At 39.2% G+C, this 14,669-nt stretch overlaps 1 protein-coding gene across 2 annotated transcripts in view; it reads left to right on the top strand.

Moving 5' to 3' along the window:
* r (carbamoyl-phosphate synthetase 2, aspartate transcarbamylase, and dihydroorotase rudimentary) overlaps positions 1-14,669 on the top strand; it is a 394,723-nt gene that overhangs the window by 312,419 nt on the left and 67,635 nt on the right. For both annotated transcript variants that reach the window (XM_067157339.2, XM_067157338.2), the window contains 3 exons: positions 1,462-1,623; positions 5,977-6,148; positions 13,914-14,029. In XM_067157339.2, the coding sequence (XP_067013440.2) occupies positions 1,462-1,623; positions 5,977-6,148; positions 13,914-14,029 (450 nt within the window). The remainder of the gene's footprint in view (positions 1-1,461; positions 1,624-5,976; positions 6,149-13,913; positions 14,030-14,669) is intronic.

Genomic DNA, 14,669 nt, shown 5'->3' with positions numbered 1-14,669 from the left:
CACATACTTTTAAGTTTATTGGGATTTTGATACTTAACCATCTGTGGGAATGGTAGTGGGGAGGACAACTGGTCATGGGAAAAATATGAAAGGTGCGACTCTTTTAAGAATTAAGGTAGTGTAAAAGGAAGGAAATGACCAGGAAGGGCACGACTCAGCCTCACAAACCTAGTACTGCAGCGGAGAGAAGAGAACGAGAATTGACCAAGGACGTGCACTGAGTTAGGGTACCTGTGGTCATCAACCCACACTCCCGCACACCCTTTCAGTCACCTCTTAACGACAAGCAAGAGAGGCTGTGGATGTTTTCTAGTGCCCCCCCCACAGACTATAGTAGGACCATTTGGTCAGGTAAATGAAGCACCCTACTCCCAACATCAGCAGACAATTCCCCTACTCTATAATAACAGTGCTCGTAAATATATACCGAAAGAATGCATGCCTTCAGGTTTCTAACTCTACTTCTGTCACATCTCTCAAGAGTTCTTTAAGGAAGAGCTGTGGTTGAAGCAGTGATTGTTGTGTTGGAAAATAGTGGAGCAAGAATTCAGATTTGAATGGAGAACATACTCCTGTCTAAAAGCGATTGATTCAGGTGGCACAGTTTGGCTTCAGCAACTACCAAACATCAAAACTAGTTTAGAAAAATAGATAAATATCAACATCAACAGCAAGAAATTAAGAGAAAGACACTGTCAGTAATTTATGGAATAAAGGGATAGGAGTGGTAGAATCGTCACTTCCTTTTGCCAAATTCTTCTGTATCATCTCAGTAGCACTTTCCTTATGGTGCCAATGATCCCTTAAAATATATTCTGAGAACTAAGCACAAGCTCATGGTGACACTTCGTGAGAGCAATCACTCAAAGGAAATAGCATATTATCACTGCCTGTGGGTGGGGGCAGTAGAATAACACGTACGGTATCCCCTGCTTGTCGTAAGAGGCGACTAAAAGGGGCCTCAGGGGCTCTGAACTTTGGAGCGTGGGTTGGCGACCACGGGGCTCTCAGCTGAGTCCTGGCATTGTTTCCTCTTACTTGTGCCAGGCTCCTTACTTTCATCTATCCTATCCGACCTCCCTTGATCAACTCTTGTTCTTTTCAGACCCCGACGGTATTACGTATGGAGGCCTAGGGAGTCTTTCATTTTCATGCCCTTCATGACCCTTGTGTTCCTTTGGCCTATACCTTCATTTTTCGAAGTGTCGGACCCCTTCCATTTTTTCTCTCTGATTAGCATTATATAGAGGATGTTTGCCTAGTTGTACTTCCTCTTAAAACAATAATCACCACCACCTAGCATATTGTCAGAGATTAGTTTATATTACAGAGATTTACCTTCCGTTTACCATTATCAGAATGAGTGCACTTGCCACTTTCTTAACCTAATAGATCTACACAAAGTAAAAAGAGATCTACACTGAGCTGTATGAAAACTTGATGTTCTTTTACCTTTTGCAGCATTTTACAAGTTGGCCCAAGAACTCGCCTCTTTGTGTGCACGCCGAGAGTCAGACGACAGCTGCTGTGTTACTGCTGGCAACCCTCCACAGTCGCCCAATTCACATCTGCCACGTGGCCCGCAAGGAGGAGATCCAGATCATCCGAGCAGCCAAAGCCAAGGTTTGTGTTTTGAGTCTAGTCAACAAGAGATACTGTTGGCTCAGATGTGTTCTTCTTTTCCCCTTCATTATATGTTATTGAAATCATCATCATCATCATCATCATCGATGCTGTCCGGCTCCATATCTGAATGGTTAGCTTACTGGCCTTTGGTCACAGGGGTCCTGGGTTTGATTCTCAGCAGGGTCGGGAATTATAACCATCATTGGTTAATTCCGCTGACACTAGGGCTGGTTGTATGTATCGTCTTCATCATCATTTCATTGTCATCATGACGCGCAGGTCGCCTACGGTCGTCAAATCAAAAGACCTGCACCTGGTGAGCCGAATTTGTCCTTGGGCACTCCCGGCACTCAAAGCCATACGCCATTTCATTTCATCGATGCTTTGTAAGAGAATTGTAGTGTGATAGCACAAGCTTGATCCTGAGACATACGGATGATGATACACCACTGTACTAGGGAATTTAATTTGGAACAATGACCATAATAAAGATATGTTATTTGTCATAATAATTCATTTCTTTGTTTGCTCTTTATGACAATCATAAAAATACGACACATCAAAAAAAAAAAAAAAATTCTTGCACCATGAACATCTGACAAAAGAAACATACAGTATAACCCCGATTTTGTGTGACATCGATTTAGCGTAAACCCGCATTTAACGGAAGAAATTTCAAGTCCCAAAAATTATTCCATAAGAGTAATGCAATTTTATATTCGATTTAACGTAATTCACAGTACGGCAAAACCCACATTTAGCGCTAAGGAATGTTAAAATTCTCAAATTTATTTCTATTCGTTTTGGTTATGGGACATTAAGAATCCATGAAAAGATGCCATAAGCTTGCTAAGCATGATTCGAGGCAGAAGAGGAGTTTAGAGCACGAGCACTTATGGCTAAAGTGAGATGTCGGACTCGGATGCACATCTAACCGCGGCTGCTGTAGTAGAAGAGAACCCCCGTTTTAATGACTGGACCTTTGAAAATTCCTATATTAATCTGCAATATCCTTTGGTTACAATGAGAACCCTTTTACTGATTCATCCGATATTACGGCAAATTATTGGGGCGTGTTGGTTTTTATCCGTCATCTTCATACACTCTACTAATCTACTCCAGCATTTATATTGAATGCGATCGATCATCTTCCGTATCGATTCCTCGCTACGCACAAGCGAGTGGATCTTGAGCGAGCCAGCAGCTCATAACTCCGACTGATGTAAACAAACATCGGGAGGACATGTTTTCTCTATAAGTGCAATGGCAGCAGGTTGTTAACTCCTTAGAAATAAAGGCTCAAGTAAACGATTGCTTAATTTTAATACTATGTACTGAAATGAAATAAGTTTGCGATACTTCGTCTCAAGATACAGCAGTGTACGTAACTAATTTCGGAGGTTATATTATGTACTTTTGCGTCTTGTTAAATTTCAGAAATGCTGTTCCAATGTAAATTTATAGTGAAAAGGTTAGCATTATTCTACAGGGAGCTTGACGTATGTTTTCATAATACATGCACGGTAAACCTAGGTTAGGTGACGCCGTTTGAAGTAACAAAATGGAAATGCAAGCCTCTGGAGTGATGCTATACAATGAAACTGATTATGCATGTTCAGACTAGTGGAATTAGAAAATACATGCTAATGAGTAAGCCGCTGCTCGGAAAACATCCACAAAAATGTTTAAACAAACTGATTGATGTTTCGTACCGATTTTAATGTTTTTTTGTGCGAGTTTGGTACCGTACCTTTCCCGACTTTTATGGACAAATCACGTATCAAGAACAACCTTAACCCGAAGCGGTTTTCTATTCACCGACAAAAATCTATTAAAAGGAAGGGTTAACCTTGTGCTCGCCATTATCAGGAATAATAGCGAACATATTCCTTAATAACATTGTAAACAATTTCTTAGCCAACTAGGAGATGCAGAGGGAGACTAAGATGTGCAACTACACTGACTGGCAGAATTAATGGATCACTTGAATTTTCTAAGAAAAAAGCATGTTAAATTGTGAAACATTTGTTTTGTTATTTACATTGATCATTTTCATGAAAAAATTATCTAAGTTATCTGTTATTGCTACCCTTATTTACTTACTCTGACATATGCCTTCTCTAGATCAATGAAGAATAAACATAACTGCCTATTTCTCTCATAGCATTTTTCATTTACCTGGCGCATACTGAAAACCTGATTCTGACAGCCCCTCTCTGGTTTGAAAGCACACTGGTTTTCATCCTTCTCTACTCTCGAGCACTGATTGCACCCTCATTTCCAAATGCGAGTGAACACCTTGCCTGCTATGTTAATCTCTGAGATATAAGTGTTAATACCATTTTCATTCAATCTAAAATCCATGCTGATCTTGTTACTCTGTGAAGCCATTTCGTCCCTGCCTTCCCACTATATTTCACCATTTCAGGTATAATTGCATCTATTCCTGCTGCTTTATTACTTTGGAGTTACTTTGCTATCTTTTCCACTTTCTCAAGCGTAATTTCACTGCTGTCGTTGTTCTCGTCTGCGTGAATTCCATTGTTCAAGACTCCTTTTACTTGTAGTTGCTTTCTTATAGAACTACCAATATGCAACTTCTTACCACATTTTTAGACAAGGACATTCAAGAAAGTGTATAAATTACGACTATTTGTTTGTAAGACTTGAATTTTAAGAATATCTGAACTACTGTCAACCATCTCACTCACCTTTTGAAGCATATTTCCTACATCATCCAAACATTCATTTGTAATTTTTTTTTTTTTTTTTAATTCAACCACAATTAAGAACAATCAGGATCATGATTTATTATCTTTCAGATTGAGATTAAGGCTGAAGATGCCCTCAAATAAGGGCAAAACATGTCCCTATAATTTTATTCACAGATTTTAATTCTTAACTAAATCACTTTTTATGTATTGAATAGGTGGAAGAAATAAACATTAATATTTCTTTGACTTTATTGTACAATTCAATATGGACCAAAATATGAGAATTATAACATGTCAATTATATTGTTGTACAATTTTCTGAAAAATACTTTCCATTATCAGAAAAATTCTTTATTAGGTAGTTGAATCACATTGGCTGTTCCTGGGGGAATACTTTTAATTCTGTAGTCTTACTGAAAGACAGAGTTGGCATTATGTTTGGTCCAAGAGTCTAACAGTGACAGAATTATTTTTCTGAGGATTGGAAGAAGGTATTTGGAATGAATTATTTGTAACTACTCTTTTGCATTTTGCCAGATTTTGATTCATTGGTTGTAGATTTTTTAAATTAAACATTCTCTTTTCAACTTGTGGTATTAATTCTCCCTGAGGTTCTTGAAGACGAGTATAAAGATGAGGGAATATTGATCCCCTCATTCTTTTCACTGACATTGGTGTATTGATTACACAACTGACTCTGTATGTTTGGCTCGCATTTCTTTCTCAAAATCTAGCTGATGGGCATTATACACAACAGCTGTGAATTTCTCTAAGCATTAGTGAGAGTACAGCTCTGCATTTGACCTTGGGTGAGATTCCCCCTCAGAATTTTGACACGGGCTGAGAATCTTTGTGAGGAATGTTTTCTCTTTCATTTGGATCCTGTCTGTGAGAGCCAAGCATTCAGCTTTAATTCTTCAAGGCCTCACGTACTACAGAGCTGTAGCGTCAATATTTGGCTGGCCGTGGACTGATAAGTGGGTTTGCAGAAGTGAAAAGCCCAATATTTTAGAGCTTCTTTCTTGGAGATGATCTCACTAAGTTACTTAAAATGAATGCAACATTTGTTTTTTCTGTATACAGTGGTCAGACATTATTGTTAAAGTAAATAACGTTTCAGCTATTGACTTCTAGTTGTCATGAATATTATTGAGGTTACAGTATTCACATTTGAATTATTTTTATTGGTCTTTGCATTGTTATTTTGAGATGTTATTGCACTGTTATTTCGAAATATGATATATGTAGATAAGTTGTATTACATACCAACAGCTATGCAGGTACAGTGATATTTGGGGGTGTGTGAACAAAAGTTTGAATTCTATTGGTTTAGATCGTAATACAGATTACATTGAGAACTGTACATATGTGTGAACTTCTGTAAAGCATAGCACTGTGACAAGTTGTTAGCACTTGGTCTGTTGTGCCTTTCAGTGTTGCACAATGTACAAGCGTCTCCACAATCCTCGGGCCTCAATTAACAATCGTCGTCATGGTCGAGTCCATTATTCTCCTAGGTAACCAATTCGCCTCACATAACCCTGCCACTGAAGCCAGTTTCAGTTTATTCCTAACTTGGCTTTTATTTCCTGTTTTAAACATCAGAAACTTGTCATGTATACATTGCTTGTTCCAGGGTCTGCCTGTGACGTGTGAGGTGTGTCCCCACCACTTGTTCCTGTCCCAGAAAGACCTGGAGCGGTTGGGAGACTCCAAGGGCAGTGTGCGGCCCATACTGGGGACTGAAGAGGACCAACAAGCTCTGTGGGACAACCTGGACATTATTGATGTCTTCGCAACAGACCACGGTAGGTGCAGCCTGCTACTGAATTAGGTTTGTTCTTTAGTTTATAAGGGATTGCTGGGAAGTTGACCCGTACCGCAGAGACGAGATAATTACACTCCACAAAAAGTTTGATTCAGGCATTGTTAGACAGCTGGTACTTGCATGGAAAGTGCTACCACCAATTTATTTGCATTCCGCTTAATAACCTCACCATCAACTGGGATATTGTTCACTTGAACATGCCAAAACTACTTCAGAATTGGAGTGTTTAGCTCCTTGAATGCGCATTTGCATTCTGCATTTCTTGAACTTCTGTGCTGTCAGGATGTTTGAAAAAAATGTTTAAAGCGTGGGCACAGGTGTTCCAAATTCTTTAGGTATATCAGTTTTTGTCCTTTGTCAACCTCGCTCATTGTCTTGGAAAGCTGCCTCTGTGGATCCGTGGTAGAGCGTCGGCCTCCGGATCCCAAGATAGCGGGTTCAAACCCGGCAGAGGTAGTCGGATTTTTGAAGGGCAGAAAAAAGTCCATTCGACACTCCCATGTTGTATGATGTCAGCATGTAAAAGATCTCTGGTGATACATTTGGTATTTACCCGACAAAATTAATTAAATCTCAGCCATAGACGCCCAAGAGAGGTCCGGTTTACTCTGTCTGCCATCTAACGGACCTAGAGTAAAACGGAACGTCGAAATTGACGAGCAGACAGCCAGATGGCGTCAAATCGAAATATCTGCATACGGTAGCTGAGGCCATACAATTATTATTATTATTATTATTATTATTATTATTATTATTATTATTATTATTATTATTATTATTGTCTTGGAAGAATACTGCTGCTTAGCCATCTTTCAGCACAAAAAATGGAATACGGGTAGCCTAAACTAAAATACAGTATTAATAAAATGTAACTACGAACTTTACACTGAAACTTGAGTAAAATGAGTAACTGCAAGAATACAAAGTTAACTAAGATTTCACTCCAACTCAGCAACTCTGAAAGTGCTGCCACATCACATTCCGGAAACAGGTTCTAAAAAGGACATTCCAGGAATAATTAATGAACAAGGGGAGTGTGTATGTGAGGATCTTCAAAAGGCAGAAGTATTCAGTCAGCAGTATGTAAAGATTGTTGGTTACAAGGATAATGTCGAGATCGAGGAGACTGAGGCCAAAGAAGTAATAAAATTTACATATGATAACAATGACATTTACAATAAGATACAAAAGTTGAAAACTAGAAAAGCGGATGGAATTGATCAGATTTCTGGGGATATACTAAAGACAATGTGTTGGGATCTAGTACCATATCTGAAGTACTTATTTGATTATTGTTTGGTTGAAGGAGCTATACCAGATGAATGGAGAGTTGCCATAGTAACCCCTGTGTATAAAGGAAAGGGTGATAGACATAAAGCTGAAAATTACAGGCCAGTAAGTTTGACATGCATTGTATATAAGCTTTGGGAAGGCATTCTTTCTGATTATATTAGACATGTTTGTGAAATTAATAACTGGTTCGATAGAAGGCAATTCGGTTTTAGGAAAGGTTATTCCACTGAAGCTCAACTTGTAGGATTCCAGCAAGATATAGCAGATATCTTTGATTCTGGAGGTCAGATGGACTGTATTGCGATTGACCTGTCTAAAGCATTTGATAGGGTGGATCATGGGAGACTACTGGCAAAAATGAGCGCAATTGGACTGGACAAAAGAGTGACTGAATGGGTTGCTATATTTCTAGAAAATAGATCTCTGGGAATTAAAGTAGGTGAAGCTTTATCTGACCCTGTAATAATTAAGAGGGGAATTCCTCAAGGCAGTATTATCGGACCTTTATGTTTTCTTATATATATAAATGATATGAGTAAAGGAGTGGAATCGGAGGTAAGGCTTTTTGCGGATGATGTTATTATCTATAGAGTGATAAATAAGTTACAAGATTGTGAGCAACTGCAACGTGACCTCGAAAATGTTGTGAGATGGACAGCAGGCAATGGTATGTTGATAAACGGGGTTAAAAGTCAGGTTGTGGGTTTCACAAATAGGAAAAGTCCTCTCAGTTTTAATTACTGCATTGATGGGGTGAAAGTTCCTTTTGGGGATCATTGTAAGTATCTAGGTGTTAATATAAGGAAAGATCTTCATTGGGGTAATCACATAAATGGGATTGTAAATAAAGGGTACAGATCTCTGCACATGGTTATGAGGGTGTTTAGGGGTTGTAGTAAGGATGTAAAGGAGAGTGCATGTAAGTCTCTGGTAAGACCCCAACTAGAGTATGGTTCCAGTGTATGGGGACCCTCACCAGGATTACCTGATTCAAGGAATGGAAAAAATCCAAAGAAAAGCAGCTCGATTTGTTCTGGGTGATTTCCGACAAAAGAGTAACGTTACAAAAATGTTGCAATGTTTGGGTTGGGAAGAATTGAGAGAAAGAAGAGGAGCTGCTTGACTAAGGGCCGGTTCTACCACCTACTGGTAAAGTAGCGCGTAATTTGCCCTCCGCGTAAAAGGCTGTTTCCGTTCGACCACCCCCAGGTAGCGCTATCGGCAGCATAAATCGTAGTTACCGGGGGCGTAATTTATCGGCCACTTCGAGGGCCCGATAAGACCTTACCTGCCGGGCAAGTTTTGAGAGTTGAACATTATTAGCTGTATTTCTGGTGACATACAACTTAAATTAGCTTAGTATACTGAAAAAAGCATGATGCTGTAACAGTGGCCGATATTGTATTGCAGGATCTTGAACATTAATGCTTCCATTGTGTTGCTACGGTCACACCAGCCTCTCGCATCGGTAGGTTAGGGAACACATTATATAAGTCAAGCTTTCGTAAAGAAACTTTAAAAGGATATAAAATCAAAATCTATTTGTAAATCATTTCAAATGGGCTTTAGTTTTCTACTTTTTCAGTTTTCAGACACGAGGTATAACTTAATATATAGTATGTACCGTACCCTAACTATTCGAGTGTTCTGGTAGCGTAATGGCCAACGCGCTCAGTTCGTAATACGAGGTATGCAGGTTCGAGTTTTCATTATGACGAATCTTTTTTATTTCCATTATTTGCGTTGTGTTAATCTGTATGCCTCTGTTCATACGTTCTTTTGTTAATTTCATTGAAATATTTAATCGCAATATTATGTCTACTAGGAAATTGCTTTATATGCATGCTACTTATAGAAAGTGATGTTATGATTAATAGCACATAGGACTGTCGCCCAGGTAGCAGATTCCCTATTAGTTGTTTACATAGTCTTCTTGTAAATTATTTCGAAGAAATTGGAAACTATTCCATTCCCGAATTCCTCTTCCTATGAATGGATATTTATCCCGATTAGTTCTTTACATTTACAGTACCTTCCAACTTTATCTTCATAAAGTTAAACATTAGAATGAAATACTTTATCAATAAATGGAAGCAGGTTGAACTAAACGAGGTCACAGAACTATTTGCAAATAGAGCATCGTGGAGATACTTAATCAATTCACAGAAGCCTGCAGATAGAATGCATAAAGGCAATAAGTCCGTAAAGAAGATGTGTGTGTACATAGGCCTACGTATATGGAAGCGCGTGAAAGAGAGTTAAGAACAACGGCAGGGATCGAAAATACATTTTAAAATGTAAATTAGAAATACGATGAAAACCTGCGTACCTTCTATTATGGAGCGAGCGACTTGACCAATCTACTACGAGAATACTTTTCAAAACGCTGCCTTACATGACAGGTTATAACGGGCGTAAGAAAATGTAATCTCAAGATTTTAATCCCGATTAGGTATTGATATTGAAGATCATAGATTAAAATCACGAAAGCTTGACATAAATCGTTGTCCATACCTCTTAAAACTCCCCTTATTAGGCTTTTTGGTGATAATAAGCAAACCCAAGCACAGGGAAATAAGACAATCGAAATTAGTTTCATGCATCTGACGATAGATAGCACCACACTCGAAAGCGAGAAGTCGCTGAAAATCAGTCTAGCCAACTTCGTATATCGGTGTCTAGCTCCTGGTAGCTACCTAGCGCTTGCGCGGAGGTGGCTGGACGCAAGCCAAAGTACCAGCCGATTTACACCTCCAGGTAGTTTACCTCCCGGGCAGCTGCCAGCCACTTTACCAGCAGATGGTAGAACCGGCCCTAAGTGGTATGTTCAGAGCTGTCAGCGGAGAGATGGCGTGGAATGACATTAGTAGACGAATAAGTTTGAATGGCGTTTATAAAAGTAGGAAAGATCACAATATGAAGATAAAGTTGGAATTCAAGAGGACAAACTCTGGCAAATATTCATTTATAGGAAGGGGAGTTAGGGATTGGAATAACTTACCAAGGGAGACGTTCAATAAATTTCCAATTTCTTTGAAATCATTTGGGAAAAGGCTAGGAAAGCAACAGATAGGGAATCTGCCACCTGGGCGACTGCCCTAAATGCAGATCAGTATTGATTGATTGATTGATTGATGGAAGACTCGTTCTATCATAAGGCAGAGAAATTTAAAATTTAAATTACTCTGTAAGACAATATTTTAAAAAATTTAAAAACCATTTTGAATTAAAGGTCTGAATTTTGGTAATGGGACCGACATTGTTCTTTGAACTACTAACTGTCTGTATTTCAAATGAAACCATTTAAGTAACATCCAAAATTGTATATCACATTTCTGGGAATGAGAGGTTCTTTGAATTAGGCAGGATTTTAAATGAACTGATTTCAAATTATCACGGTTCTACTGTACAGATATCTGCTGTCAGAAAAATGATTAAAGTGAAAAACAACACATCTTTGGAATTGAAAGAGACCTTATGAAGTGTCATCATCATCATCAATTCTTTGCTCTAGCAGGCCAGACGTGAGTGTTTACGAGGCTCTTCCACTTCATCCTGTCCATCCACAGCTGATGTTCTGCTCTTTGCTGCCAATTTACATCACATTTTGCAAGGTCTTCGAAAATTTGCTTTTCACAGCCATCGCAAGTGTCTTATGAACAACATTCCTTTCATAGTATGCTCTCAGTGTCCTAATCAAAGCCATCCTTCTCATATATCCATACCATTGTAATCTTCTTAATTCTAAGATTTCCAACAGTTTCTTTTGCAAACGAAGTTGTTGCCAGATATTTTCATTCCTTCTTTTGTCTCTCCTTGTCATTTGGAGACTTGAGCAAAGAAACTTCATTTTTGTGGCTTGTAGGCGACTTTTTATATGTCTAGTCAACATTGCTGCCTCCACAGTCCACATGTTAGAATTAATAAAAGATATGTTTTGTACAGCGTGTCTGTAAGCTGCGGGAAACAATTCTTCTCAAAGTAGTTGATGAATGGAGTGGTAGAATTCTGATGCAGCTTGTATTCTATTGCCTATTTCTTGGTTTATGGTATTATCACTCTTATCTACATCTTTTTTTTGCACTTGCAGGTGTACTGCTTCAGGATTTTGACTCATCATTTAACCAACAGTTTTACTTCGGCTGAAGATCATTCCCATTCTTTCAAATTCTTTTTGCCCAGAGATATGGTTTAGCTTGAACTTTTCCTTCTGTCTCATCCCATAGCGTAATAGCGTCAGCAAATAAAAGTGTATTTGTTATCTGATCCTTCATTTCCAGTGCTTTTTTAACTTCGTTATAGTAATGAAGAGAAGTGGTGATAAACAGCTTCCTTGTTGGACTCCACTGTTGGTTACTTGCCTGCTTGAATTTGCACGCAGCTCTGTGTCTCTCGATATAGTTGTTCTACTCAAGCCATAATTTCATCCGGCACCACTTCTTTAAGACTCAGACATTCCCAAGATACAACTATATTCTTATCGCAATAATTTTCACGTGTTATAAGCAAAATAAAATGAGTACTGAAACAATTGCTGCAAAAGTTTAAATGTGGAAAACTTGGACAAAATAAAAACAGAGTGGCTGAATAAGGAAAGAAGCGGTGATTTGAAGAAGAAGATAAAAGCTAGAAACAGGACATAAATACAATAATGTATATGTGATTTGTGGGTGTAGAATCTAAAAATTTGCCCATTTCAGGGTTAAATCGACAAGCTCGAGCAGAACTGGTGGTGGAGAGACTAAACAAAGAAGATTTTATAGCATCGAATGTATGATCGGACAGTTTTCATGCCAGACATGAAGAGAAGCAATTGATGTTGATACTGAAGTTGTCAGTGACTGGAAAGTTAAAATCAAAAGTTTAATTGCGGACTACCAGCAGAAAAACATTGCAGACTGTGATGAAATGGGTTTGTTTCCTTGTGCTTTGCCAAATAAGATGCAAAACTGAAGGACGAAAGATGCATCAGCAGAAAACAGTCAAAGGACCATTTTGATGTGCGGATTTGTAGACTGAAAACTTGAAAAGCCATTGGTGGTAGGAAAAGCTCATAAGATGCTTCAGAAATGTTACGATATCAGACCTAGTGGTTGTGAGTGTTCTAACAGAAAAGCTTGGAGGAATGGTTGAAGACACTGAATCGGAAGATGAAGATGTAAAACAACATATGACGTCCTTCTCTTACGGTGTCTTTCCAGGATCAAGGTGTGATGGAACATTTTAAAGTGCACTACCGACATACATTCTGTTAATTAATTAGTGAAGATAATATCTATTCTAGATGCGGTGAGATGGATTTGCAGTGCCTTTAATGGCATTAGCCTGACATGTGTTAGAAGCAACACAGAAGCTTATGCGCCACTGAACCACTGGGTTACCAACTGTAGCTGGATTTCAGACCTTAAACAAAACTGAGAGGAAATGCAGCTGAAGTGGAGAAAATAGGTACAGTATAATCAAGATGCTAAAATTGTCTTTTTGTATTGTTGCATAGGCAGTGGAGCTTAAAAAGTCATCCAAACTGAATGAGTTGGCTGTGCAGTTAGGGTGCTTGCATTCGGGAGATGGTCGGTTTGGCAGCCCTGAAGATAATTTTCTATGGTTTTCTATTTTCACAGGAGGCAGATGTTGGGGCTGTTTCCTTTCCAAACCTAGCCCTTTCACATCCTTGCACCACAAAATCCTTTGATATGTTGCGTGACGTGAAACCTCTAGCAAGAAAAGAACCTATCCAACCCAGAAAAGTTCACAAAGTGAAATAATATATGGTCCTGTAAGATTCTGGTTGACACACTTCTCATTGTTTTATTGTTGTCTTGTGTTTATTGTTAATTATTATTATTATCATTATTGTTGTTGTTTTGAGTCTTTAGGTAAATGGTCGGTGTTAAAGCCTTCGGTTAGGGGCTCTGGGTTGTGAATTCCTCTGACTCTGAGACTAGGTGTTTGTGCTTGCCCAACACGACACTATCAACCATGACAACCATTTCTTGAGACGTTCTTGGCCCAGTACCAGGTTAATTCCTGGGAGCACATTCAGTATCAAGGTCAGTACAGAGAGAGCCATGTAGGAAGGAGCACACTGTCCTGTCATCCTGTCGTCTTATAAAGGATGTGTACGTTCCTTTCTGGTACTTTTATCGAGCTGTTAGGATCATTTTCTCCTTCTGTGCTATCACCTTTTTGCCTCTTTCTTTTTCCTGAGTTCTTCATATCCCACACTTCCAACATGAAGACTGAGGATCTGTGAAGAGTGTTGATGTCCACCCTCCTGATGAAGAACGAGCTCATCCAGGGCTGAGAAGTGATGGGCGTATTTCCTTGTCTCCTCCTCCCACAGTCTATATCATTGTGTTTGTATTACTTGATTGTTAATTTCTATTAATAATTCTGGTAAAATTGTGGTGTTGGACTGTTTCTTTGACTTGTGTTCTTGTTTTACGTTGTAGCTCCTCACACGATAGAAGAAAAGACGAGCGAGAGACCTCCCCCGGGGTTCCCAGGTCTTGAGACTATCTTGCCGCTGCTCCTAACGGCTGTTCATGAAGGGAAGCTGACAATGGAGGTGAGCCTACAGATGCTGTATCCAATTGGTGATGGTTGATACTGTGGTAAACCAGAACACTTTGAATTCACAACGCACGTGGGACTACAGCTCTACCAAGCGACTGGCCTGCAGATTGTGAGGTGGTGCACGGTCATTGAGACAAATCATCTTGGCTGTTATTGTTGGTTTACTTGACCAAGGCCACCATCTCATTACCAGATGGCTTCTCGATTGTAATCATGTAGGCTGAGTGGACCTCAATCTAACTCCCAGGTCCAGGTAAAAATCCCTGACCTGGCTGGGTATCAAACCTGGGGCCTTCAGGTGAGAGGCAGGCACGGTAGCCCTAGACTGTGACGCTATCTCAAACTTGTGAGGAATTTGAAAATAACATTAATGAACTTATCAGCTCCATCTATAGATCATTTGGCTTCCAGATCCCAAAATAGCAGGTGCTCGTCACACGCCAGCATGTAAAAGATCTCTGGTGACGTTTCTTCTCCGTCTTCTTCTTCTCTGTTCTGTGCCGTACTTCACATGGGCCTTTTCCTTGCTACTTTACAATTTCATGACCATCTGATTACATTTCATCCGTGGATGTCTCTTTCTTCTATTTCCCTAATGTCTGGCCTCAAAGACTTGCTTATATTACCTCTTA

This window comes from Anabrus simplex, chromosome 13 (genome assembly GCF_040414725.1).
Source record: "Anabrus simplex isolate iqAnaSimp1 chromosome 13, ASM4041472v1, whole genome shotgun sequence".
Lineage (NCBI taxonomy): Eukaryota > Metazoa > Arthropoda > Insecta > Orthoptera > Tettigoniidae > Anabrus > Anabrus simplex.
This window is presented reverse-complemented; position numbering and strand designations above follow the sequence as displayed.